Raw genomic sequence first — 25,024 nt, 5'->3', positions numbered from 1 at the left:
AAAAGCCCGCTTTGTGCCAGCCTGGGAGGCTCTCACTGCCTGGGACCAGGGCTTGGCTGAGACGAGTGGTCATTCACATCAAGTGGCCCTGGGAGCAGCGGAGTGCGCAGCGTGTTATGATTAAAAACATGGACAATCACCAAAGGCTGTGTTGTCCTCTAGTGGACTCTGCAGTAGGAACTAGAAAGGCCGTCGTGGGGGTGGGATCAGGACCACGAGCCGGCCTCTGTTCCCGCGGGCTGTTGACGCAGCGCTGACTGTCCAGATGAAGCGCCAGCAGCGACGGCCAGACTTGGAGAGATGGGGCCGCCCCGGGGGTCCTGGGATCTTGAAGCCTTGGTGGGGATGGAAGCGAGACAGGAAGGTGACCTCGGGGACACCATCCTCTTGGACCTCCGGAAGCAAGAGCCACCCCGGCTGGAGGCGGGGGCGGGCAGGCAGGGGTCAGGGCTGCCTCACTGGCCCTGCAAGCGCCTCCAGGACTGAGGTGTTCCCTCGGCCCAGCTCTGCGGCAGTGGTGCTCTGCATTTATTTGGGGCTGTTCAGTCATGTCCCGGGGCGTGGGACCGGGCTGTCATGGAGCCCCATGGAAGGTTCTGGAGAGGCTGTCCCAGGGCCTGTGCACACCTTCCCAGCCTGCATCCAGGACCACAGACCTCCAAGGAGCTGGAGCTTGGAGGCTTTTCTTCCACACAGTGCCTGGAGCCTCGTGGGCTGCCTTGAGTGCAGCAGTGCCCAGCCAGGCAGCCCCTGATGGGTCCTCCCCGCAGAGCGTCCTTGGCTCAGCTCTGAGCCAACAAGAGAGCACTGGAGAAGCACTCTCCACACTGCCCGCATCAGCCTGTGGCCTTTGTTCCCCAGGGCCTGAGCAGGAGCCAGGCTTCACCAGACCCTTGGGGTCTCCCTGTGCAGTGGTGGCTACCACCAGTGAGTCCTACATAGGAGCGGGATTTAGCCAAGGCCCAGGGACTCTGGAAGGGCTGAAGGCCGCTTCTGCTGCCGACCCCAGTTGACGGCGCTGCCCCGGGTGGGGCATGGGTGTGAAGATTTGGAGTATCTCAGCAGCACCGCCCCCACCCCAAGCCTTGCTGAGGCTGGGGCGTCTATGCGGGGAGCTGCTGCTGGGGGTGAGAACCAGGAACTCCTAGGGATGCCCCAGAGCTCAGGGAGCTTTGGAGCGTGTCTCCCCAGTGGCTGTGTCTCCCAGGAGCCCTTCCTGCCTCCAGGGCCTGCGGCAGCATCTGTCCCACCCAGAGACACCCGGTTCCTGCTGAGCACAGCGGGCCCGCCCACCAGTTTCCCAATCAGCTTGCGACACAGCCTGCCCCTCGGAGCTCCCCAAGCACCCGAGGGTGTTGGCGCTTTGCCCTTAGAAGGAAGAGGTTAAGAAGAGGGGGTGTCCTGTGGTCACAGCAGGCCGGGGTGGAGGGGCGGTCTCAGAGGAAGGGGCAGCCCCCACCCAGGCCTGCAGGACCTCATTACCCTTATATAGGGAACTCTCCAGGAGATGTAGGGTGCCAGCGCCTGCCAGGTAGAAACAGGCAGGGCTCCCTGTGCACCTGAGCGGAAGGGTAAAGCCATGATGCATGTGCCTGCCATCCCAAACCTGGGTATTGCACATGAAAGGTTTTGCCTTTTGGGTTCGTGGTGGAATCCAGGCATCTGTGGTGGAAGAGTAGCTTTCTCTGTGGAGATGGGGTCTTGCCTCTTGCCGTGGGCTGCACTGGCTTGCAGGGGCACTCGGGGGTGGGGGAGTGGGGAAGGGGTCGTACCCCTTGTAAGAATGAGAAGGCTGAGGCCCGAGCAGCTGCCCCGTGAGGGCCCCAAGACAGACGGAGGGGTCAGAGAGAGCCCCTGGGCTGTTGCAGTCCAGCGTTGCCCAGAGGGGATCATTGGGACATCTGCAGGGGGGACAGGTTTACAGGGAGGCAGGGATGGGGCAGGGTTGGGGCAGGGTCAAGAGTTGGCTCTGAGGGTCTCGCAGCCCCAGGAAGGGGAGATGGGGCCTGCTGTACAGGTGGGGCCGAGTGGGGTGGAGTCTCCCTTCTCTGCTCTGTGGCCCCCTGCCCCAGGTCTCAGGCTTGGTGCCCACAAGTGTTAGCATAGCTTGTCCCAGCGCCCCCTCCTCCAGCGAGGCTCATCCATGCCGGCGCGCCCAGCGTGGGAGGGGGCAGGAAGAAAGAGCATGTGGGGCAAGGGGGACCAGGCGCCAAGGGTGAAGGGACAGTCACACCTGGTGCACACCCAGTTTTACGTTCAGGACACACCCATGTCCTGCCAGGAGGGAACCAGCAGAACACAGAAGCTGCTGCCGCCACGGCTTTTAAAACAGCAGCTGGTCCTGCTCACAGGCACCTGGTCCTAGTTCCAGGCACATGGTCCTAGCTACTGGTCCTAGTTCCAGGCACATGGTTCTAGTGACAGGCATCTGGTCCTAGTTCCAGGCACATGGTTCTAGTAACAGGCACCTGATCCTAGTTCCAGGCACATGGTACTAGTTACAGGCACCCGGTCCTAGTTACAGGCACCTGGTCCTGCCTGGAGCACTTGGGCCTGTGCACAGACACCTCACTGACACCTAGACAGGGGCTGTGCTCTGAGCTCCTGGGCAGGTGTGGCCCCAGCTGGTCAGGTTTGTCCTTTGTTCGTGATTCACTGGGTGTTTCTTCAGGCAGTCAAGTTAACGAAGTTTTCAGGGAGATTCATTCTGACAAATGGGGCCTAGTTGTTGCACGAGGGCCTATTTGGGGCAGGGACAGCCCGTGGGGTGCTGGCCAGGAGGCAGGGGGTGTCCAGGGAAAGCAGTCCATAGAACTGGCGGGTGCAGGAGGAACAGGCATCCCCAGGCCCGGAGGGGCCACAGATGGGGACTTTGTTTCCCCAGGGCAGCTGCCCCTGAGTCTCCTCCCACTCTGAGGTCTGAAATTTCATCTTCTGCCTCCTCCTGCCCTCTCCAAGCTCTCCTTTGAAAATGCAAATAAGGTAACACAGTCTGTCCTGCACCCAGTGGGTAAGTTTATCAGTTCCCATCCTTCTAACCCCACAGCGAGCCCCTGGGGAGAGTGGCAAGGGACAGACATCCTGAGCCGCCCAGCAGGCCCTGGCCTGGGCCGATGGCTCGTGTCCTGCTCTGGCTCCACATCCCCCATCTCTCCTGCCTTTGCTGCAGAGGGGCACAGCTGGAGACAGGGTATGGCCAAGTAAGGGGCATCTGCTGGTGGTGGGCTCCTTTGTCCAAGCAGGCCAGGGGAGCTCACTGCCTGGGAGAGGGTGTGGTGCATCCCTTCTGCCCAGGGGCCCCCAGAGGCTCAGCACACAAACCGACACACCCAGGAGTGCAGCAGGGCACACACCCGGGGACGCAGGGTACACACCTGGGACTGCAGGGCACACACCTGGGCACACAGGGCACGCACCTGGAATGACCCTCTACCGCTGCCCTGGGGTGGGCAGTTTGTCTTTCTGGAGCCTCTTTTGCTGAGTGATTTTGCTTCTGTACACAGATGAGCACGGCAGTGCAGCTGGGAAGGGGTATGACGGTTTGCTTCCAGGGGGGTCAGACTCACCCCAGAAACTGTGGGGCAGGAAGGCAGCGGGGGCAGGGGTTGGCCTCCACCTGAGAGGGGAGCGGAGCCACAGCCTCCTGCACTGGGCAGGTGTTTTAGTCCATTTCGAGTTGCTATAACAGAATTACCTGAGACTGGGTAATTTATAAAGAACAGAGGTTTATTTGGCTTACGATTCTGGGACAGCCGCATCTGGCACGGGCCTCAGGCTGCTTCTACTCGTGGTGGAAAGTGGCAGGAAGCAGCGGGTACAAGCAGATCACATGGTGAGAGGAAGCAAGAGAGACAGAGAGAGGAGGTGCCAGGGTCTTTTTAAGCAACGAGCTCTCGCGGGAACTAATAGAGCCAGAGCTCACTCATTAATCCCCCCTCCCCCAGGGAGAGTATTAATCCATTCATGAGGGATCCGTCCCCATGACTCAATCAGTTTCCAGCACTGCCATGTTGGGGCTCAGATTTCCACAGGAGCTTTAGGGGGACAACACATCCAGACTCCATCAGCAGAGGTGGGAGGGCCCAGCCTGCCAGTGCTGTTGGTCTAGGCACCTGCACGTTCCAGGAAACCATGGCTGGCAGCCTCAACACCTTTCTAAATTAAACTTATTCTCATTACTGTCATTATGTAAAGAGCACGTGGACTTAATGAAGTGACTTGAAAGGCAGGAAAGAGCGTGGGGCACCCGTGCTCCTGCAGCCACCTGGCTGCACCCGCGCTTCTCACCTGCCCTGAGCGGGCGTCTGCTTCTCCACGGAACAATCTCCACACGGTGGCATGTAAGGCCTAACTTGTTACTTTTGTTTAAGAAACTCTCTTTTACACTTTATCAAGGTAATACCATTCGGGGCAAAACAGAACAAAGTAAGCAGCCAGGACGGGGCGGCTGGACCTGCGGGGCTGCAGGGGAGGCCAGCCGCCCGCTCATGCGCTGGAGCCGCGCTGCCCGCCTCTGCAGCCCCCGACGGCGCCCCCGAACCCATCTGCCTCAGCGTCCCTCCCACCACAGCCTTGGTCCCAGGGGGCCTTTGCTGTTCAAGTGGATGTGCCTCTGGCACCACACAGTCTTCCGAGGCCCATCTCTGAGCAGATACTTCGTGCAAAACCACCAGCCGGGCAGGGCCCCAGAACAGCGCCCAGCAGAGGGCAGTGCATGTGGCACCCCTGCTGCCACAGAGGGCCTCGGGGGCCAGGCTCGAGCTTAAAGGGATTCTGCGGTTCCGCACTCCAGAAATCTGCCCTGTCCGCAGCTCTCCCCGGCCTCCCACACCCTCGTCCCCTCTGTCTAGGTGGCAGCTATGGCCCCACGGCCCAGTCCGGCCGCGTCCCCTGCATGCGGACCCTCCCATGATGGCCCCCGCTCCGCTCAGGCCATCTCTTCCTCTGGTCCGAGGCTACCCACTCGGGGGCCTCAATCTCCCCCTCCGTGCCCGATGTCGCACCCCGTGTTTGTTCAGCGCCACCCCTGAGGGCAGAGTGCTCCCCGTCTTGCTCGATCCTTGTCACGCTTTGATCCACCGTGTGGGCCGGTCTCCAGGCTCACAGAACATGTGGCACGAGCCGGCAGGCCCAGCTCCGCGACTGCCCTGCCACTGCCTGGCTGTCCCGCCCTTCGCTGCAAGCTGCTTCCTCGTGGCAAAGTTGGACGCCCCCGCAAGCAGTTTCCTCACCAAACCCACTGTGGCTTCCAGTCACTTCTCAGCACGTTCTCCTCTCAGACGTCCGTCCGAGTGCTGAAGAGGGCCCATGGCAGATGCGCAGCCAGGCCCATGAGGGCTCCTGTTTCAGACAGAGAACTGGTGTCAGCGACAAACTGGACACCTGACCCGAGCCTGCCCACCCCTGCGGTCCTCCAAGAGAGCTGTCCCAGGATGGCCAGAGCCCCTGCCCCCATGACCCACGGCTGCGGCCCACACCTGTGGGACGCTGAGGAGCCGTGGGTGGCAAGGTGCAGGTCAGGTGCTGTCAAAGCTGCTGACTTCTTCATCCTCCCTGGCTCCTCTCGGCGCCTCCCCGCCCTGAGCTCCATTTGGGATGTCCTGGTGCCTCCAGGAATAGTCTCCCCTCCAGGAGGGCATGACTTTCTCAGCAGCAATCGTACTTTTATTGCCATTGAGGGAATGGGGGGAGGAGAAGTGGGGTGGGACCCTCGTCCCTCGAGAGCCCTTGGCCCGGTGACTGAGCCTCGTTCGGGTCCCTCTGGCTGCTCGGGGAGTCTGTATGATCCCGAGTCAGCAGGAGCCACCTGCCGGAGCCCCACATGATGGCGGGGGCCACACTCGGGCCATGACTAGTGCGGAGACGTGAAGGGCTTTCAGTGAATTTCGGGTCACGTGGTCAGCTCGCTGTCCTCGGTGCTGACTCTGCTGTGGAATTGTGTCCTGAGGAGCCCCTCATCCTCCCTGAGGTTCCGGGCGCCCGCTCCGGGGAGAGGCTGTGAGGCCGTCAGGTCTGGAGCCCACGATCTGATCCGGCCCGAGCCTTTGCCCTGGGCCAGACCTCACTCGGGGGGGCCGCGTCCACAGGGGACAGGGAGGGGGCCCTGGCCTGGCCTGTGCTGCTAGACCTGATAGAGACACGTCTGGCCTCCATCTTCCCAGCCCCAAGGGGGCGGCCGCCTGCCTCGAGAACCAGCAAAGTCCAGAGGGCGCCCCGTGGCCCCCGGGAAGGGTGTGGTCCCCAGAGCTGCAGAGCAGGCTGGCCCAGGGAGGGGGCAGTGGTGCCATGCTGGGGGGTCCGGGGGGCCCAGGCAGGGCCTGCTGTTGCCGGGTCAGACCCTGCACCTCCCTGGCCAGGCCCACAGGTGTCCAGCTCAGCTCCCGCCCTTGCTCTGCTCCTGCAGACAGTTCTGACCAGTTCAGGGAAGGGTCCTTGACCCACCGACTGGGCAGCAGCGGGCAGGGCCTTTCTGGGTCCAGCAGCCGGACAAACACTCACCTCCAGGACATTTGCCTCCAAGGATGTGACGTGTGCATGCCACGTCTCCTGTCCTGCAGCCAGGACAGCCAGGCACACAGCCTGGGGAGGTGGTGGCTGAAAGAAATGACCCCTTTCTTCTCTCCTTCCTCCCCCAGGAACATGGCTGACAGCAAGGCCAAGCCCGCCAAAGCCGCCAACAGGACACCGCCCAAGTCCCCAGGGGACCCCGCGAAGGACAAGGCGGCCAAGAGGCTGTCCCTGGAGTCAGAGGGGGCCAACGAGGGGGCGGCCGCAGCGGCGCCTGAGCTCAGTGCCCTGGAGGAGGCCTTCCGGCGGTTTGCGGTGCATGGGGACACCAGGGCCACCGGGAGGGAGATGCACGGCAAGAACTGGTCGAAGCTGTGCAAGGACTGCCAGGTGATCGACGGCAAGAACGTGACCGTCACCGATGTGGACATCGTCTTCAGCAAGATCAAGTGAGTGTGCGGCTGGCCCCGGGTGGCCTCTCCGGAGAGTCTGCGGTTCTGTGTCCTCTGGTGGGCGGTGGGGAGGCTGACGAGGTGCTGCCTTCAGACCCTGCCTGCCCCACAATGAGGGGCCAAGGGAATGAGACGCACCATGTCTGGGCAGCCGGGGACAGCGGCCTTCCTGAAGTGCGTCTGGACCTGTGCGCCATCCTGAGCCACAGTCCCGCCCTTGGCACCACCAGCCCTGCAGCCCAGTGGGGTTTCGACCTTGGAAGTAGCCTGTCCCTGGGGTGACTGGCCATACCCCCAGCCCCTTCTGGGTTTCTCTCCACTTCTGACTTGGAAAACTTTCATGTGTGTAGAAAAGTTGAAATAATAGAACAGAGAGCGCTGCACACCCATCTGTAGAGTCAGTGACCATGGCAACGTGCCTGCCTGAGTCCATTTCTGCTACTTATAGCAAAATACATGGAACTGGGTGATTTATAAGAAAATGAAATGTACTGCTTACGGTTTATGAGGCTGGAAAGTCCAGAGTCCACCTGGTGGTGGTGACAGTGACCCAGAGGTCTCACATTGGAAGATGGTGGAGCAGAGAATAGAGAGACAGACTCTCTTCTTTTAAAGCCCTCAGAACCACACCCCTGACCATCACTTTTAATCCATTCACTACTGCACAGTCCTACAATCCAATCACCTCTTCAAGGCTCCACCTTTCAATTATTATAATAGGATTTCCCACCCTCTTAACAGTCAAGTGGGGGCAAGTTTCTAATACATAAAACTTGGGGGACACAAGTCAAGCTTCAGTGAGTTTTGAGGGACATAATCTAATCCATTACAGTGCCCTTTATCTGTGGGTGTGCATGTGTCTGCTTGTGAATGTTCCTGTACCACGCACGCACACAGGCACACACATACTCATGCATGTACTTGTGTGCGTTCCTTATGTAACATGTGTGCATGTCATGTGTGTTCCTGCATGGTGCATGTGTGTGCATTGTGTGTCTGCTTGTGCATGTTCCTGTACTGTGCACGTACACATGTGCATGCATACTTGTGCACACACATGTTTCCTTATGTCGTGTGTGCACGTGTCATGTGTGTTCTGTGTGGTGCATGTGTGTGCATTGTGTGTCTGCTTGTGCGTGTTCCTGTACTGTGCACATACACGTGTGCATGCATACTCCTGCATGCACTTGTGTGTGTTCCTTGTGTCATGTGTGTGCCATGTCATGTGTGTTCCTGTGTGGTGCATGTGTGTGCATGGTGTGTCTGCTTGTGCATGTTCTGGTGCATGCACATACACATGTGTGCACACATACTTGTGCAGGCACGTGCGTGTGTTCCTTGTGTCGTGTTTGTGTGCATACGTGTCTTTTTTCTTGGACACTGGCAAGCACGGTGAGGTGCCCTATGCCCCTTTGTGCTCCATGGACTGTCTCTCAAGCACAAGGTCATTTTCCTGCTGCCACAATCTACAGCCACACCTGAGAAAAGCAGCAGCTTCCCCCAAGGCCACCTGCCATCTGGCCCCAGCCAGGTCACCCTGTGGATGGAGGATGGCTGTACTTCCACCATTTTTGCCCCATGTGCACTTGCATCTTAGTCACAGGTCTTTGAGCCTTGCCACTCTCTTCTCAAGGTTCCTGCCACCTTCCCTCCTGACAGCCTCACTCTGGAAGGACGGGGACGTCGGTCAGGCATCCCATCCTGCAGGGTCTTGTCGTCAGTTTCCGTGGTGCTGTTTGCCCAGCGTCATGCTGTCCTCTGGGTCTGGGTGGGTGATGTGCTCTTCATGGCTGTGGCTTTCTGTCACCACGTTACTGTGGGAAGATGTTGTCAGGGTGTTTCTGGGTGCGGTGAGGTCTCCCTGACTCCTCGTGTGCACCGTTGGCGCCTGTGCCTGTGCTGGATGCCAAGCTGAGGCTGAGGGGCAGTCGTCACTGCTGGTCACCACAGAGCTATGTGCCGACTCTCTCAGGGAGACCCCAGCTCACTGGGGACAGTGTTCCTCTGGGGGATGGGAGGGGTCACTGGGCAGCTGGGCAGGGCAGGGTGGAGGTGGTCCCACAGGTGGCCCCGTAACGGGAGCTGGAGGCTGGCGCTGGCTGGCGGAGGGGCCTCAGCCTTCCTGCCCCCATGGGAAGAAGTGGAATCTGGTTGGAATTTAGCACAGATGGGCTGCACCACAGCTGCAGGATTCAGGGTCCTGCTGGGCTTCCTGCTCCAGTTTGAGCCAGTCCCTTCTCAAGGCCCCAGCTGGAGGAGCAGCAGGGACGAGGCTGTAGAGCCCGAGGTCGTGGGCCCAGGGAAAGGGGTCCCTCTGAGGTTACCTGGCCCCACACCTCCCGTGTTGGGCCCAGCCGTCCCTGCCCATCCGGGGCAGGCACCAACTTCTCTGTCTCTGCAGAGGGGCAGGCAGGCACCCTCAGGCCTCCACAGTCCTCAGACAAACTGTTGCAGTGTGTACAGATGTGTGTGAGGGCGTTTTGGTATCGGAAAGTTGTGCCAGAAGGGCTGTGAAACCCGCCCACTGGGTCCCTGAATCCTGACCCTCCCTGTGCCGACTGACTGCCTTTGGGCTCCCCTCTGGAGGGGACGCGTGGGGCAGTTTGGGCCTGAATGTCCTATTTATTCCACCACCTTGCGGCCTCCGCTCCTGGTCCACGAGAAGCTGGAAACAAGCCTGGGTCACGTGGCCCAGACAGCCATGGGGACAGTGTAGACAAGGTAGCCCCTGCCCCCAAGGCAAGCAGGCCTCATTTCTGCCCTGTCTGCGCTCAGCCCACCTGACACCCTCCTCTGTGACTTCTCAGACCTCAGTTTCCTCCCTGGGTTCGGCCATCTGGGGCCAAGACGTGAGAGAGGTCGAGGCTGCACCCCGAGCTGTTCTGTCGATCTGCCAGGCTGCTGTCCCTGAGTCTCTGGGCTCACCCCTACCCTTCCCACCCCAGCCAGCCTGGCCTGCAGCTGCCGTCCAACTGGTGGTCAGAGTGCAGCCTGGCCAGGCCTGCCCGTTCCTTGTCCTTGAGCTTGTTGGGACCCTGACTTCTGCTCTGGCGTGGGTCTCACCTCCTCACAGAGGCCCAGCCGACCCTTCACCAGCACCAGGCCCTGGCAGCTCCCAGCCCTGCCTGGGCATGTGTCTGGGGACACAGCTGCAGCTCCTCTGTGGCCTGACCAGGGATCTCAGTGCTTGCTATCATTGTGTCCCTTGGGATGGGGACCAAGGTGGCCAACCCCTGGCTTGGGCAGGCATCTCAGGCTCACCACGTGGTCCACGTGCAGCCTTGTCCTTAAACAGCTGGCTTTGCCATGTGGGCCTGAGTGAACAGCTGGCAGCCACAGGCTGACCCTCGCCCTGGTGCCCAGATCTGGCTCAGCCAAGTGGATGTGTCCAGGGCACCAACTCGGGGAGGAAAGCTAGGTCAGCTGCATTTACCATGGTGGCGGCAGGTGAGGCAGATGCTCGCTATTGCACCTCTGCTGCTGCAGGTGTCCTTGCTGGGGGAGGGGGGGGCAGCACCCTTGCTGATCTCAGTCCCGTGCTCTTCCTAGGCACGGCCTCTGAGCCGTCTGGTGTTGGTCTTGATAAACCCAGAGTGTCTGGGATAGACAGGAGCAGACCCAAGAGCAAAGGGGCATGCCGAGCTGCACCCTGTGGAAGCTTCCAGAAGGCTGAACAGGAGGCGAAAACAAGCAGCCTTTCCAGGGCCAGTCTCCCACCAGGGAGGGCCCCGAATTCCACAGCCTTGGCACTGGCCCAGATGCTACCACATGCAGTGCCAGGGGCACAGCTCCTCCTGTAGGAAGTTGCCTTCAAGATGCTGCACATACGCACTTGCTTGCACACACGCATGCACATGTAGCATTCAGGTTGTCACACACTCATTTGTGGGTGGTGCTACTGCAGAGGTCCCAGCACCCTGGTGTCCAGGTTGAGGGACATGAGTCCTCCTGCCCATGGGTGGCACAGGCACTACTCCAGGGAGCCCACAACCACCAGGGGAACCTGTCCCCTGTCCCTGGCCCTGTTCCAAGAAGACAGGACTTCAGCTGCTGGGACACTGGGGCTGAGGCCTGGCCCCAGCTCTGGGGCAAAGCTGGCTTTCCCCTGCAGAGCCCAGAATGCTCGGGGACCTTGGGGTGCCCCTGCCTTGGCTCACCATGGGGTTGAGGTCTGGGGGAATGAGCAGTTGCGACCCAAGCTCAAAGAGGGGTCGAGGTCCTGACAGTCCTGGACAGCCAGGCTGGGGCAGCACTGGAGCTGTTATGTCGGGGGACTTGCTGGTCAAGTGTCCGGGAGGGCGGCAGGTGGGTTGGTACACAGGGCGGCCAGACGGAGAGCCTGGCCTCGGGTGGCTGAGGGATTCTGACCTCCTCTGTCCACCCCAGCGGGGCTTCTGTCCCCTCCTTCCCTCTCCCACCCTCGGACTGTCCTGAGGGTCCCTATTCTGGGGGCGGAGCCCCCTGACCTCCAAGGTGTGCAGGAATAAAGGACCCAAACTCACACCCTAACCCTGGAAGAGAGAGGTAGATGGTGTCCTGGCTGGGGTTGTGGGGTCCCAGGAAGGGCTGGAGAACTGGGGGGAGGAGGGTCACTGTGAGGTGGCTGTTGGGATTGTGTTTGTTTTGCACTTGAGGGTGGGGTGGCCCCTGGCCGAGTGGCGGCAGCAGCTGCAGAAAGGCCTTCCACCCCTCGGAGTGCTGGGACGGGAGGAAGCGGCCTTCGATACCTCCAGAAAGTCGCTGCCTCTGACAGGACTTGGTAAAGAAAAAAGTCCGACTATTTCTGTTTTCGGGGCAGGTTGCCATGGCTCCGTGGGCGTGGCGCCAGCTCGGGTATCTGCAGCCTTTGTTTAGGTCCTTGTCGCCATGGCAGCGCATGCTTGTTTTGATGTTACTATGTGTTAAATGTTAAACAAATTTCTCGTAGCTATATACCGGGTTTTTATTGAAGACTACTGTTAACCCACAGACTCCCCCTCTTGCAAAGAGCTCACGGAGGATGTAAATTAATCAAGACTTGATGTGCAAGGGGGAGGGTGATGGGGGTGCCCTTCAGGGGCTGTGGACATCATGGCTGCTTGCATCTGTGTTTGTGCACACGCATGTGTCTGTGTGTACATGTGTGCCTGTGTGTGTCTGCATGTGCACCTGTGCCTGTGTGTGCATGTGCCTGTGTGCATCTGCATACTCCCGTGTGTCTGTGTGTGCCTGTGCTTGTATGTATACATGTGTCTGCGTGTGCCTGTGTCTGTGTGCCTGTGTGTACCTGCATGGGCCTGTGCCTGCATGTGCACCTGTGTGCATGTGTGTGCCTTCATGTGTGACTTTGTCTGTGTATGTGGTGTCTGCACGTGCCTGCATGTGTCTGTGTGCTCATGCGTGTGGGGCACAGGGGGACGTGCGGGCGTCTTGGGGACTCCTGGGGTCAGGCTGTGCTCACTCGCTTCCTCCCTGCTGTGACCCACATGCTGCCAGCTCCTGGGCAAGGGTCTGCAGGCCTGGCTGCCCGGCCCTCTGGGGGCAGAGGAAGGAAGGCTGGGCCCGGTCTCTGCTCCCAGAGTGGCAGCCTCCCTGGGTCCCTTTGCCGAGTGTGGCGGGTTTTCCAGACTAAATGCACATGTCTCCTGTGGACACCTGTTCAGGGAGCCGGCAATGTGCCGCATGGGGGCCCAGATGCGGTGCTCGAGTTATGGTCTGGGTGCAGGTTAGAAGGCAGCAAGGCCGGTGGCCCACCCCGCGGAGAGCAGGGGGTCCAGAGGCTCCCTGGGGTCGGCCAGCCAGCGCCCAGCGTGGTGAGCTACCAGGTTCGTGCTGCACGTCTCGGCGGGTTCCCGACTCTGGACTCTGGGGCCAACATCGCCCCCTCCCACAAGCAGGATGTAGGCCTGGAGGGAACCCTGGTCAAGCGAGTGGGGGGGTGGCCGCAGGGGTCAGGGGGCACTCTGTGTGGACGTCGTCCGTCCTTCTGGCAGAGTCCCCAGGGTGGCTCCCACTGCCAGCCCAAGGGCCCACCGGCCTCGCTGTGCTGTGTGCCTGGCCCTCCCTGCAGGCGTCGCCCATGCAGGACCAGCGGGTGCTCGCAGCCACTGGGCCCCGCGGCCATTTCTGATTCTGCGGGGCCCTCTAGGGGCCACCTGCAGACATGCAGGGCAACCGCAACTTCTGTGAAGGTCCCTGGGCTAGGCCCCTGTGTCCTCGCCATCGGGGCCTGGTCGGCTCCTGGCGAATCTGGAGCAGTGTGCCAGGCAGGAATGGGGCAATTCGTCGTCACGTTGACGATGGCAGGCTCCATGACGACTCTTCCACGTTACGTGCAGCGGAGGAGGAGGCTGAGCCTTGGGCCCGCGCCCCCCATGGGGTCCCTCTGGGCTCCAAGTCCAACCGAGGGCCACATCCTCATTGCCCACCCCACCCAACCCTGCCTGGGAAAACACACAAAGGCCCAGGGCAAATGTGAAATTAGGAGGAACTTCAGGATAGATTTGTCTCCCACTCGGAAGGAAATGCCTGAATGCTGTGGGTCAGGCAGACCGGGGGACGCTGGCAGCCAGACCTGGGGAACCTGGCCCTGTGGACGTCCCTCCCACCAGCGGAGCCTGAGCGGAGGTTTGGGAAGGGGGTTCTGCTTTCCTGAGATGAGGGGAGAAGCCTCAGAGGCAGCCAGACATCCAGGCCTTTCTAGGCCCCAGGTGTGACGCGGAGGCCACCTTGCCTACCCCGAGGGGCATCCCAAGCACTCTGGCTGGTCGAGTTGCCTGTGAGCGGACCCTGGAGGGCTAGGGAGATGCTGTCCTAGGTTCTCAGTGTCCACTTTGTCTTTGGCATGGACCCCAGGTTTAGGTCCTGCTAGGGCCTGGCGGAGGCAGGGCAGTCAGCAGGGAGAGACCTGGGCAGGAGCAAAAGACCAGTGTCTGTGAGAAAATTGACCAGAGTCACTGGTCCTTCCTTGAGCAGAGCGAGAAGTCGAGCCTCTGGCCCGTGATAGGCAACCAGAGCAGCTCCAAGGTCTGGTGGAAACATGTGGCAGCTCCCGCACCCCATGTCCCAGCCCTCCAGACAGGGCTGCCCCCCAGGCTGCATCCCCACCAGGCAGGAACTTCCTCAGATACCCTACACCCCATGCTGGCCCCACTGGCTGGCATGGGGGCCCTTCCCAGCCCCCTCAGGTCTCAGCCCAAGGGCTGATGGGAATATCCTGGAGGTTCTTGCCCTGGGGGAAACGCAGCACTTCTCACCCTCTTAAGCACAGGGGACGGCTTTTACCCCTCAGACCTCCCTTCGACAGCCCCCCAGCTTTCTGCCCACAGTGGCATCTGGCCAGCTGGGTGCTCTCTGGACAGGTCACTCCAGTGTCCACAGCTTCTGCAGGTGCAAGGACCTCTGGCCTGGCCCCGGTGTACCCAAGAGACTGAGGTGGACCCAGGTTTTGCTTTGGGGCAGAGCAGGAGCCTCCTGAGCAGGTGCTGGCCCCAAGAGTAGAGGGCAGTGCTCTGAGGGCACCTCAGTCCCTGGGACTCCAAAGAAGAGGCTGGCTCTGTGTCAGGAGAGCTGCATGGTGGGATTAAGTGTGTCCAGGGAAGGGCCGACCCCATGGCGCACTCGGGAGAGTGCGGCGCTGGGAGCGCAGCAGTGCTCCTGCCCCGGGTTCGGATCCTATATAAGGACGGCCGGTGTGCTCACTGGCTGAGCGCGGTGCGGCCGGTCACAAAAATGACAAAAAAAAAAAAAAAAAAAAAAGTGTGTCCAGGGAAGAGAAGGCCATTGTCATTCTAGAACTCCCCGGGGACTGCTCCGAGTAGAAAGCACCTGGGTCTCCCAGGGAGAGCTCAGGGCTGACTGGGACACCCTCTCCCCAAGCTCACAGTGGACACTTGGGAACACTGCCCGGCCAGCCACTCTCAGTGCAAGCAGGGCAGGCTTTTGCCCCCAAAGCCCGTGCATCCACCCTGACCTGCATGTGGCCTCTGGTGAGGGAGCCCCAGCCAGCTGTGCCCCCACAGGCTTAGTGACTCACGGTGGTGGTGCCTGGTGCTGAGGCCACCCAGAGAGGGCTGTGTGCCCTGGCGGTTGGCCGCCAGGCCTGGTGTCCACATCCAGCCCGGGCAGGGCCGTGAATAGAACAGGGGCACCTTTGACAGCCTGGGACAAACAGAGGCTCCGCAGGCCTTAGAGATTCAACACACCCGCGAAGCCCAGCAAGGAAGAAAGGCCGCCCACGCCGCCCGCCCCAGGCACTGCTGGGCTGCAGGGCACAGCGCTCCTGTGCTCCGGCCTAGACTGGGGATGCACAGCTCGGCCGCCCGCCATTATCCAGCTCACCTGGCCTCACAGGGAGCGGCTGCTGGGTGTCGAAGCTGAGGGATTCCAGGGGCCGGAACCCAGCTCCCAAACACTGTGTGTCCACCGAATCCTCCAGCCCCTTCTGGGCAGATGGGGTTGGCTCTGCTCCCATGCTCCCTCCAGCTCAAGGCTGAGGCCTCGGCTCTCCTTGAGTTCCTGGGAAGCCTGAGGGTCCAAGCCCTGGGATCCCGTGCACTTGGTGCATTTCCAAGTGGGATGGCTTCTCTGGCCCATTTCTCTTCCTGATAGTGGGGTGTTTGGTCAGAATGTCCCGTCTCCAGGACACATGTGTAAAGCGTGTGAACCCTCCAGGCGCCAGTTAAAATCCAGTGCCTGCCCAGGGGTCTGGGAACCACGTGGCTCCTGCTTCTCGGCCCGGCCATGTGGGGTCCCCCATGCCATGTGCGTGTCACTGGTTCTTTCTCACACTGTGCTGAGCAGTGCCACGGTGTGCATGTATTACAGTGGGCTTACGTGGCCCCTACTGAAGAACATTTGGATGGTTTTTAGGTTTTGGTAATGGATGCTCAGGTACAAGTTTGTGTGTGAGTTCATGTTTGTTTATCATGAGAACCCAAGGATGGGACTGCCGGGCTGTACGGTGGGTGTCTGCCTCCCCGAGACACAGTCGCTCACCGGCAGGAGGGAGCGCTGCCCCTGCCCCACACCCGCCTCGGCACGCGGTGGTGCCATTTATTCACTGTAATATTTTACCCATCCTAGAGGGTGTGCGCAGCAACCTCATTGTGGTGTTAACTGGAATTTTCTGCATCGTGTATTTTTTTGGTTGGAGGGGCCTTTGTCCCGGCTGTTCCACTAGGATTCCCAGGGACGTGCAGGACCCTTGCAGATCTGAGCCTCACCGGCGCAATCTCTTGTTTTAAACACTGAAAGGCCTCACTAATTTGGATTAGTCAGGGGTTGGGGCAGATCTGATCAAAATAGAAAAATACTTTTAAAAGATGGATCCAGTTTAGAACCTTCTTGAAACCTCCTGAATGACCTATGGTGGGGCAGGGGCAGCAGAGGGTGCCAGGGATCCAAGGTGGTGCCTGGGTGGGAGCCATGGCCTCCCGTTCCACCTGCGACCCCAGCTCGTCCCTGGGCTCCTTCCCCTTCCCGGCCCCTCAGCAGCCCCTCCTGCCCACAGGGGGAAGTCCTGCCGGACCATCACCTTCGAGCAGTTCCAGGAGGCACTCGAGGAGCTCGCCAAGAAGCGCTTCAAGGACAAGAGCAGCGAGGAGGCTGTGCGCGAGGTGCACCGGCTCATCGAGGGCCGCGCGCCCGTCATCTCGGGGGTCACGGTGAGCCCGGGGCCAGGGCCTTGGCAGGGCGGGGCGGGGCCTGCTGGGGTGGGCGGGGCCTGGTACGTGGGGGCAGGGCCTGGTTCATGGGGCAGGGCCTGGGTGAGTGAAGAGGGGCCTGATGCGTGGGGGCGGGGCCTGCTGGGGTGGGCGGGGCCTGGGCGGGTCGGGGTTGGCGGAGCTGGCGGGGGTGGGGCCTGCAGGGTGGGAGGAGCCTGGACAGCCCCGAGCCCTCGGGAAGGTGCGGTTCGGGGTTTGCTCCGATAGGGACAACTGCAGAAAGATGAGGCGGATTTGGAGACTTGGCAGAATCGCTGCGCCCGCACGCTCAGGGCCGAGCCGGCAGGTCGGGGTCCTGCCCTGGCCTCCTGCCCCGGCAGCCGCTGACGCACCCTCCTCCCTCCCCGCTGTCCTCTTGCAGAAAGCCATCTCGTCGCCCACCGTGTCTCGGCTCACGGACACGACCAAGTTCACTGGCTCCCACAAGGAGCGCTTCGACCCGTCGGGCAGGGGCAAGGGGAAGGCCGGCCGCGTGGACCTGGTGGACGAGTCGGGCTACGTGCCCGGCTACAAGCATGCGGGCACCTACGATCAGAAGGTGCAGGGGGGCAAGTAGCACCGCGGCGGCGCCGAGCTCTGCGACGCTGCAGGGGTCCTCGCCTCCCATCCCACTTCATTACATTCCTGTGCTCACTCGGGCAGGACTCAGACCGGTGCCTTTAGTAGGGCCGAGGCCCAGGTGGCTGTGGGCAGGACGCCTGGGCCTCCCTCCTGCCCAGGGCACCCTGACACTCTTTCTCAGACCCCGAGTTTGGGCCCCAAATCACTGACCCTTTCTAACACACCTGCCTCGTCCTAAGCTGGAAGTGGATGGCCGTTTCCAAGTGTCTCTGGGGATCGACCACACTGGCTGCCTGGTTTGCAAGTGAAAGGGGCGTTTTAAAGGAACTGGTGGGTGTGGGGACAAGTGGGATGGATCCTGTCAGAGGCCACACTGACCTCCTGACTGGCAGATACCTTCCAGAAGCTTTGAGGGCAACAGGAGCTAATGCACTAACCAACAACACAAATAAAACGGCATTAACCCTGAGCAGGACTTGGGCAGTGTCTGTGAGGGCCCCCAGGCCTGTCCTGCACACAGTAGACACCACAGGGCCACCTGTGCCGTGCTGGGCACCCAGCACTGTGCAGGTGCGGGGAGGCAGGTCACACAAGCACACGCTTGCACACGCTCATGCCTACATGCACCCACATGCACACATGCCCACACCCACCTACAGACCAGGTCTGTGCTAAGGGGGGTTGTGATAAAAGGAAGGCTGAGGGGACAACAGAAAGCTGCTCAGTTGACCAGAAGGGTGACTTGGAGTGTGAGTTAGGAGGTTTTTAGTTTGCTTTCCTAAGAAGAAACGGCTATTTCCTGAGTGGGTCCAGGAAGATTCGGACTGTCCTGTTCCCGTGAATTACTCTCCACCCGTCCCTGTCTCCAGGTTGGGAGATGAGAGACGCTGACATGAGCAGTGGCTCCACCTGCGTGTGATGGGGGCCTTCTGCCTGGGCATCTCCCGCTTGCTGGTTCACGCTGGTCGCACCCTGCTCTGCTCAGACTTCCCATCACTCGCGCCTGTGTGGTGCCTTCAACTCCCTCCCTGAAGCCTCTGTCATAAATGGCTTTCCCTACCCTCTCCTGATCCCTTGGAGTGCAGGACAAAAAACACCATGAACAGACCTAAGGAAGACCCCCCACAGTGAGTCCTGCATAGTGTGCTGGGGACAGCTGAGTGTACAGGTGTCAGCAGACAGCCTGCCCAGGACCCTTGCTCATCCACACCGCGAGGCGCAGCAGGGCCACCTGTCCTCACATGACTGTTGGCACCTGCGTGAGAACCGGGTGCTCCTGCTGCATCCCAGGGAGGCCCATCAGCGAGGGCACCCACTGTCACAGTGATCCATGGAAACCTGTCCCTTTGCGTGAGAGCAGCCATAGCCTTGCATGTGACCTGCTGTGCCGTGTGTTCTGGATTTCATCTTGGGAAGAGCCCACGGCAGCTTCAAGGAAGTGCCTCCCAAGATCCTGTTTGTTCCTGGCCACAGCCTGACTGTCCAGGGCAGGTGGCACAGGTATACAGCGAGGCCCCCTCCCTCGCTGCCATGGCATGCCAACATGCCTTCTGCCTCCCCTGAGCCCAGAAAGTGCACCCAGTCATGGCCACAGCCCCATGGAAGGCCAGCCACCTGCCTGAGCACAGCAGGAGCCCCAGGGCCAGAGCTCCCAGTGACATGGTCCTCTGAGGGCTGGGGGTCTCAACCAGGCCCCTCAACAGGGAGGCCTCAACTCAAGCATGGTGCTGGCCCGGCAAGCAGCTTCTCTCTGAGGCTCTGGGAGTTCATGGTACCTGGCATTAAAGACTGAGAAATATTGGATCTCAGGCTTTGAGACTCCCTTTTAGGACGTCATTTCGCTGGGCTGGGGAAAGGCAGTCAGGATGTCTGACCCCAGTCCTGGGCTTTTCACTTCCCCCAGGCTGGAGTTTTGTGTGAAACCTAAAGGCAAAAGTAGCATGTGAGAAACATTTGAAAACAATTATAAACATGCAAACTGTTTAATCTGATCACAGCCAAAAAGCCCTTGTGTTCAAAATGCCAAATGACTTTTGTTTGTGGTCACTAAACAGGGCTCCTCCCAGGTCCAGAATCCAGAAACCTGGAAGGACTTCCCCCCCACACAGCCTACCGGGGTTCCTGCCTTCTCTGGCACCCCTGGTCCCAGAGAGGCACTGCCGTGGGCTGCCCGTCTCTGGTCTGAGGCTGCTTTTCTCCTTTTCTTCTGCCCGTGAACCACGCAGTCTCCATCATCACAGCCGAGCTGCACAGAATGGATGAGTCCAGCAGGACCTCAGCTGCTAGAGCCGAATGCACCCAGTCAATGCAGAAGGCAGCGTCCGGACGTTCCCACGCCGTGCATCAGCAGTGGATGCTCCCCTAGGCCCCACTGTCCTCTGCAGGGATGCAGGACACTGAAGAGAGCAGTAACCAATCACCAGGACATTGTCTCCTGTTCATTGAGTTGTCCCAAACGATCTCCAAACCAAGTCCAGGGCCAGTCTGCCCCAGAAGTACACTAGGAAATTGGATCTACTCGGAAGAAACAACACAAAGGCCCGTCCTCAGGGACCACCTAACCTCCTAGGGAGGAGGCACCTGTCACAGACGGTCACCTCAGCCACATGGTCAGCATATTCCTCACAGCAGTTCCTCCCCAGAACTGAATGCAGCAGCCCAGAGCAGCAGGTCCGGGCCTGTGGAGTGCCAGCACCACCCATCTCAGGCCCCCGGAGGTGAGCTCCTTGACAAGAAATGATCCTTTCACTTCAAATCTTTGGGTTTTGTGAATAAAAATTGAGTGCAGTCACCCCGCCTTGTTGGCCCTTCCCGTCCTAGACTGGAGTGACCTTGGGCTCCTGCAGGGAGAGCCCCACGCCCCAGACTCTCCCTCCACACGGCTCCCAGGGGTGGTGCCTGGCCCATGGTATCACGGCAGATAAGCAGTTCTCATTGCATCCCTGCCCATCCCCAACCGGTCCCGAGGTTTCCACAGACACACACGGGCCAGGACAGTATCCTCCTCTAGTCAGATTCAAAGTATAGCTTTGAAAACAACCCTCCCCTCCCATCTATGATACCTAGCAAGAAAGGGGTAGTAAAAATTAAGTCACAAGGACTTAATGGTAACCATTCTATCAGTTTAAAATCGGTGAACTCATCATTCCATCTGTGTGTAGCCTTTGAACACAGAACATCTGCTTGGATTCCAACTGTACTGAACAAAACATACACACACATTTGCCTCAGTTTCTGAATATTGTAAAAGCACGGGCAATGAGTTTGTCTTTGTTGCATGTTTTTATTCAATGCCAGTTAGCTTCTACTAACAGTGGTTAAATAGAAATTAAATGTCTATCTGTGAATAAAAGAAACTGCACAGCATGCAACCCAAGGACACGAGACACATTCTGTTGGGACAAGGCCCCCGGGAGACAAGGGCACCCAGGAGACAGGCACAGGTTCTGTCAGGAGTTGACACCCAGGAGACAGGCACAGGTTCTGTCAGGGAGGACGCCCAGGAGACAGGCACAGGTTCTGTCAGGAGTTGACACCCAGGAGACAGGCACAGGTTCTGTCAGGAGTTGACACCCAGGAGACGGGCACAGGTTCTGTCAGGGAGGACGCCCAGGAGACAGGCACAGGTTCTGTCAGGGAGGACGCCCAGGAGACAGGCACAGGTTCTGTCAGGGAGGACGCCCAGGAGACAGGCACAGGTTCTGTCAGTTGACACCCAGGAGACAGGCACAGGTTCTGTCAGGGAGGACACCCAGGAGACGGGCACAGGTTCTGGTTCTGTCAGGGAGGACACCCAGGAGACGGGCACAGGTTCTGTCAGGAGTTGACACCCAGGAGACAGGCAGAGGTTCTGTCAGGAGTTGACACCCAGGAGACAGGCACAGGTTCTGTCAGGAGTTGACACCCAGGAGACGGGCACAGGTTCTGTCAGGAGTTGACACCCAGGAGACAGGCACAGGTTCTGTCAGGGAGGACACCCAGGAGATGGGCACAGGTTCTGTCAGGAGTTGACACCCAGGAGACAGGCACAGGTTCTGTCAGGGAGGACGCCCAGGAGACAGGCACAGGTTGTCAGGAGTTGACACCCAGGAGACAGGCACAGGTTCTGTCAGTTGACACCCAGGAGACAGGCACAGGTTCTGTCAGGAGTTGACACCCAGGAGACGGGCACAGGTTCTGTCAGGGAGGACGCCCAGGAGACAGGCACAGGTTCTGTCAGGGAGGACACCCAGGAGACAGGCACAGGTTCTGTCAGTTGACACCCAGGAGACAGGCACAGGTTCTGTCAGGGAGGACGCCCAGGAGACAGGTACAGGTTCTGTCAGGAGTTGACACCCAGGAGACAGGCACAGGTTCTGTCAGGAGTTGACACCCAGGAGACAGGCACAGGTTCTGTCAGGAGTTGACACCCAGGAGACAGGCACAGGTTCTGTCAGGGAGGACGCCCAGGAGACGGGCACAGGTTCTGTCAGGAGTTGACACCCAGGAGACGGGCACAGGTTCTGTCAGGGAGGACGCCCAGGAGACGGGCACAGGTTCTGTCAGGGAGGACGCCCAGGAGACGGGCACAGGTTCTGTCAGGGAGGACGTCCAGGAGACGGGCACAGGTTCTGTCAGGGAGGACGCCCAGGAGACGGGCACAGGTTCTGTCAGGAGTTGACACCCAGGAGACGGGCACAGGTTCCGTCAGGGAGGACGCCCAGGAGACGGGCACAGGTTCTGTCAGGGAGGACACCCAGGAGACAGGCACAGGTTCTGTCAGGGAGGACGCCCAGGAGACAAGCACAGGTTCTGTCAGGGAGGACAGTGGTGATGGTACCTAAGCATCAGGAGAGAAGGGTAGGAGTGTTTGAGATCATTGCTTGAGATCACAATACTTATTTATTTCTATTTAATGCTATAGGATAAGCAACTAGGTAGAGGTCAATAACAGCTTTAAAGTTCAAATTATATGTTTAAAGTATTATAGCAAAAAACATATTTTTATTAGACTATTTTACACCTTTTAATATCCCCAGTCTTAAATTTAGGGGCAGATAAGTATTACAGCAGATGCCAGTATTTGAGAAAAGATACATGTAGGAGTTCAATTGCATAGTTCCCTTTCACCTCCCCACCTCTGCGTGCCAGTGGCTGACAGATCAGGGCAGGCCATGGGCAGCCCAGGATATGGGCTCACTCCCTCCCTCCCCACAGCTCTGGGCTGCTACAGCCACCTGTTTTTGTGGATAAAGTTTTATTGGCACATGGGCACACCGTTTACATATTGTCTGTAACTGCTTTTGCACAAAAACTGGAGTGGGAGGAGTTGAGACAGGGATGCCATGGCCCTCAACACCTAAAATATTTTTAATTTATCCCTTTATGGAAAAGTCCTGCTCATTTCCTCCTGCAGGTGACTGTACATGTCCTGTAGCACATGCCACATGGGGACACCTGGTTGTCGCCTGTTTAATACAGCACAGGTTGACAATTCAACTGTACTGTGAAGTTATCCATAGGCTAGAATGTCCTTCAGACACTGAACCTGAATATCCTTCTCCACTGACTTATTCCTGAACACTGTGTGAACTCTGGTGGGTCAGGGATGTAGCCTTTGTCCACAGATGTGTGGTGGGGAGTCATGACAGGCACTTTGAGATGCTTCAGTTAAGTCTCTTCCTTTACACCTCTTAAAAAACTAAACCAAGCCAAACAACAAAGGAAACCTGCACAACTTAAAAGAAACTTGAAAGGGATAAAATACTACTAGTTTGTACTAAGTTTTTTTCAAGAAAGGGAAACAAATTTATATATATATATATATATATATGCAATATATTTTTACACTGTTTTATTAATGTTAGGGGGTATTGAGCGTATCACTTTATTAGCGCAATAGGTAATGTCAATGTCATGGGTGTTCCGACTCAGAGAGGCACTTCTGCTGATGTCTAAACCACACTCACCAGGAACGTCCGTGGGGTCAGGGAGGCCCTGCTGCCCCTCCCAAGAGCGCGGTGTCACCTGCTGGACTTGCTGTCAAAGCCTAGCTTGCAAACCTTCAGTGAAAGAGCTCGTGTCTGCATATCGCTCCTTGTGTATTTCATGTTGTTAACATTGTGTGTCAAGTTGGTAAAATGATGAATAAAGATGTTAAAATGTGCACTTCTCCGTTTCCTCAAAGTGTGTGCTGTCTGTACTGGCAGTCACACCCTCTGGCCAGCTGGGCCTTGGCCCTCACGGGCACTCACATATAGCACGGTACACATCCTGGGAGGGCTGCAGGAGGGAGTGAGTGGGGTGCCTCCTCTCAGCTGGGGCTCACAGGGCCGAGGGCCTCATGTCACCTTCACCCAAGGGAGCGTGAGCATTTCGTTCCCTTGCTTAGACAAGATGACCATTGACCCGACCTTGGGAGGAGCAGGTGGGCCAGCCATCTGTAAGGTTCAAGGCCTGGTCTAGCTCTGGTGCAGTTCTAGGGTGGGGTCTAGATTCAAGGGGACTGGACATAAATTGCACTTTAAACAACCACAGCAGCCCCAAAGACAGGAATGATGTTATCAACAAGCAGCCATAAAATAAATGCCAAGCTGAAATGCTAGCCCAGGTGAAACAGTTTTCCAAAATGAGGATAAAATAAAAGAATTTTTAGACAACAGAGAATTTGCCAGCAGCAGACATTAAAAAAAATTCTAAATGCAGAAAGAAAGTGATCACAAATGGAAGGTCTAGGACATGGAGAATGAAAGTGAAGCAGAGAAGAAATATGTAAGTAACTCCAATTAATACTGACTATGAAGTACTTTCTGTGAAATTAAAAACAAAATACTTGGAAACTATCACATGTAAGTCAGAAGGGGAGCACAGGGAATTAAATGTTTACAGCCCTTGTATAATTTCAGAGGTGGTTAGAAGTACTTACTAAATAAACATACACATTGTAATAAAAGAACAGAAACAAGAGTACGTACCTTCCTTCCAAATTAGTAGAGGTGAAAATGTTAAGCGATAAAAGATAACCTAAAAACAGCAGTAGTGGAGAGGGGAAAATCATGGCATAGAACAAACAGCGCAAGATGAGACAGCAGCTTTAAACTAAAAGTGTATCGATTACACTGGTAGATAAAGCAAGAGAGAAAAACGCAGAACAAGAAAATTGATAAAATAACATTTTTTTAACCCAAATATGTTAGTAATTTCAGCATGGCTAAAAATATAAAGAAGGCCTCTGGCTCACTTGGGAGAGTGCGGTGCTCATAACACCAAGACCACGGGTTTGGATCCCTGTATAGGGATGGCAGAGCATGGTGCTGACAACACCAAGCCAAAGGTTAAGATCCCCTTACCAGTCATCTTTAAAAAAAATAAAAATAAAAAAATAAAAAACAAAAATACAAAGAGCAGAAATTGAAATAAAAAGGAAATGGAGACAAAGGTTGGTTTTTTAAAAGGACTGGTAAACTTGGCAAATTTTGGTGAAATTGACCAATAAAGAGGGAAAGTCCAAACCACCAATATTAAGAATGACAATGGGGAATGAGAACAGGGTCCCTGGGAAACAGATGCTGAGGTGGAGTTAGTATTTCAAGTAATGCTCATGAACAATAAAGGGGAGGCAGTAAGATGGCAGAGAAGACTTCAGACCACAATGCAGATCTGACAAAGTTTCGGCCAGCCCTACGGGATGCTCTGGAGATCGCCCATTAGAGAGAGGCCAGGCCCCTGATGCGCTGCATGCTGGACACTGGCCTGGGATGAGTGTGTCCTCATCTTGAAAGCTGAGGCAGAGCTTAATGGCAGGAGCAGCTGGAGGTCTCC

General features: G+C 58.0%; 1 protein-coding gene across 3 annotated transcripts; it reads left to right on the top strand.

The window, feature by feature from the left end:
- The first annotated feature begins 6,639 nt into the window (after positions 1-6,639).
- Positions 6,640-23,333, top strand: TPPP (tubulin polymerization promoting protein). 3 transcript variants are annotated; one of them, XR_010022647.1, is made up of 4 exons: positions 6,640-6,956; positions 16,450-16,603; positions 17,025-18,724; positions 19,450-23,333. XR_010022647.1 is itself a non-coding variant. In XM_063087145.1 (3 exons), exons 1-3 carry the CDS (start codon positions 6,640-6,642, stop codon positions 17,217-17,219), a joined length of 666 nt encoding a protein of 221 aa, XP_062943215.1. In that variant the 3' UTR covers positions 17,220-23,333. The 3 variants fall into 3 exon arrangements, 1 of the variants encoding a protein (XP_062943215.1); XR_010022646.1 differs by having other exon boundaries at positions 17,025-21,291; positions 21,327-23,333; XM_063087145.1 differs by having other exon boundaries at positions 17,025-23,333.
- Positions 23,334-25,024: the final 1,691 nt, after the last annotated feature.

This window comes from Cynocephalus volans, chromosome 2 (genome assembly GCF_027409185.1).
Source record: "Cynocephalus volans isolate mCynVol1 chromosome 2, mCynVol1.pri, whole genome shotgun sequence".
NCBI classification, from domain to species: Eukaryota; Metazoa; Chordata; class Mammalia; order Dermoptera; family Cynocephalidae; genus Cynocephalus; species Cynocephalus volans.
Note: the sequence above shows the minus strand (reverse complement) of the source record. Positions and strands in the feature narration are given on the sequence as shown.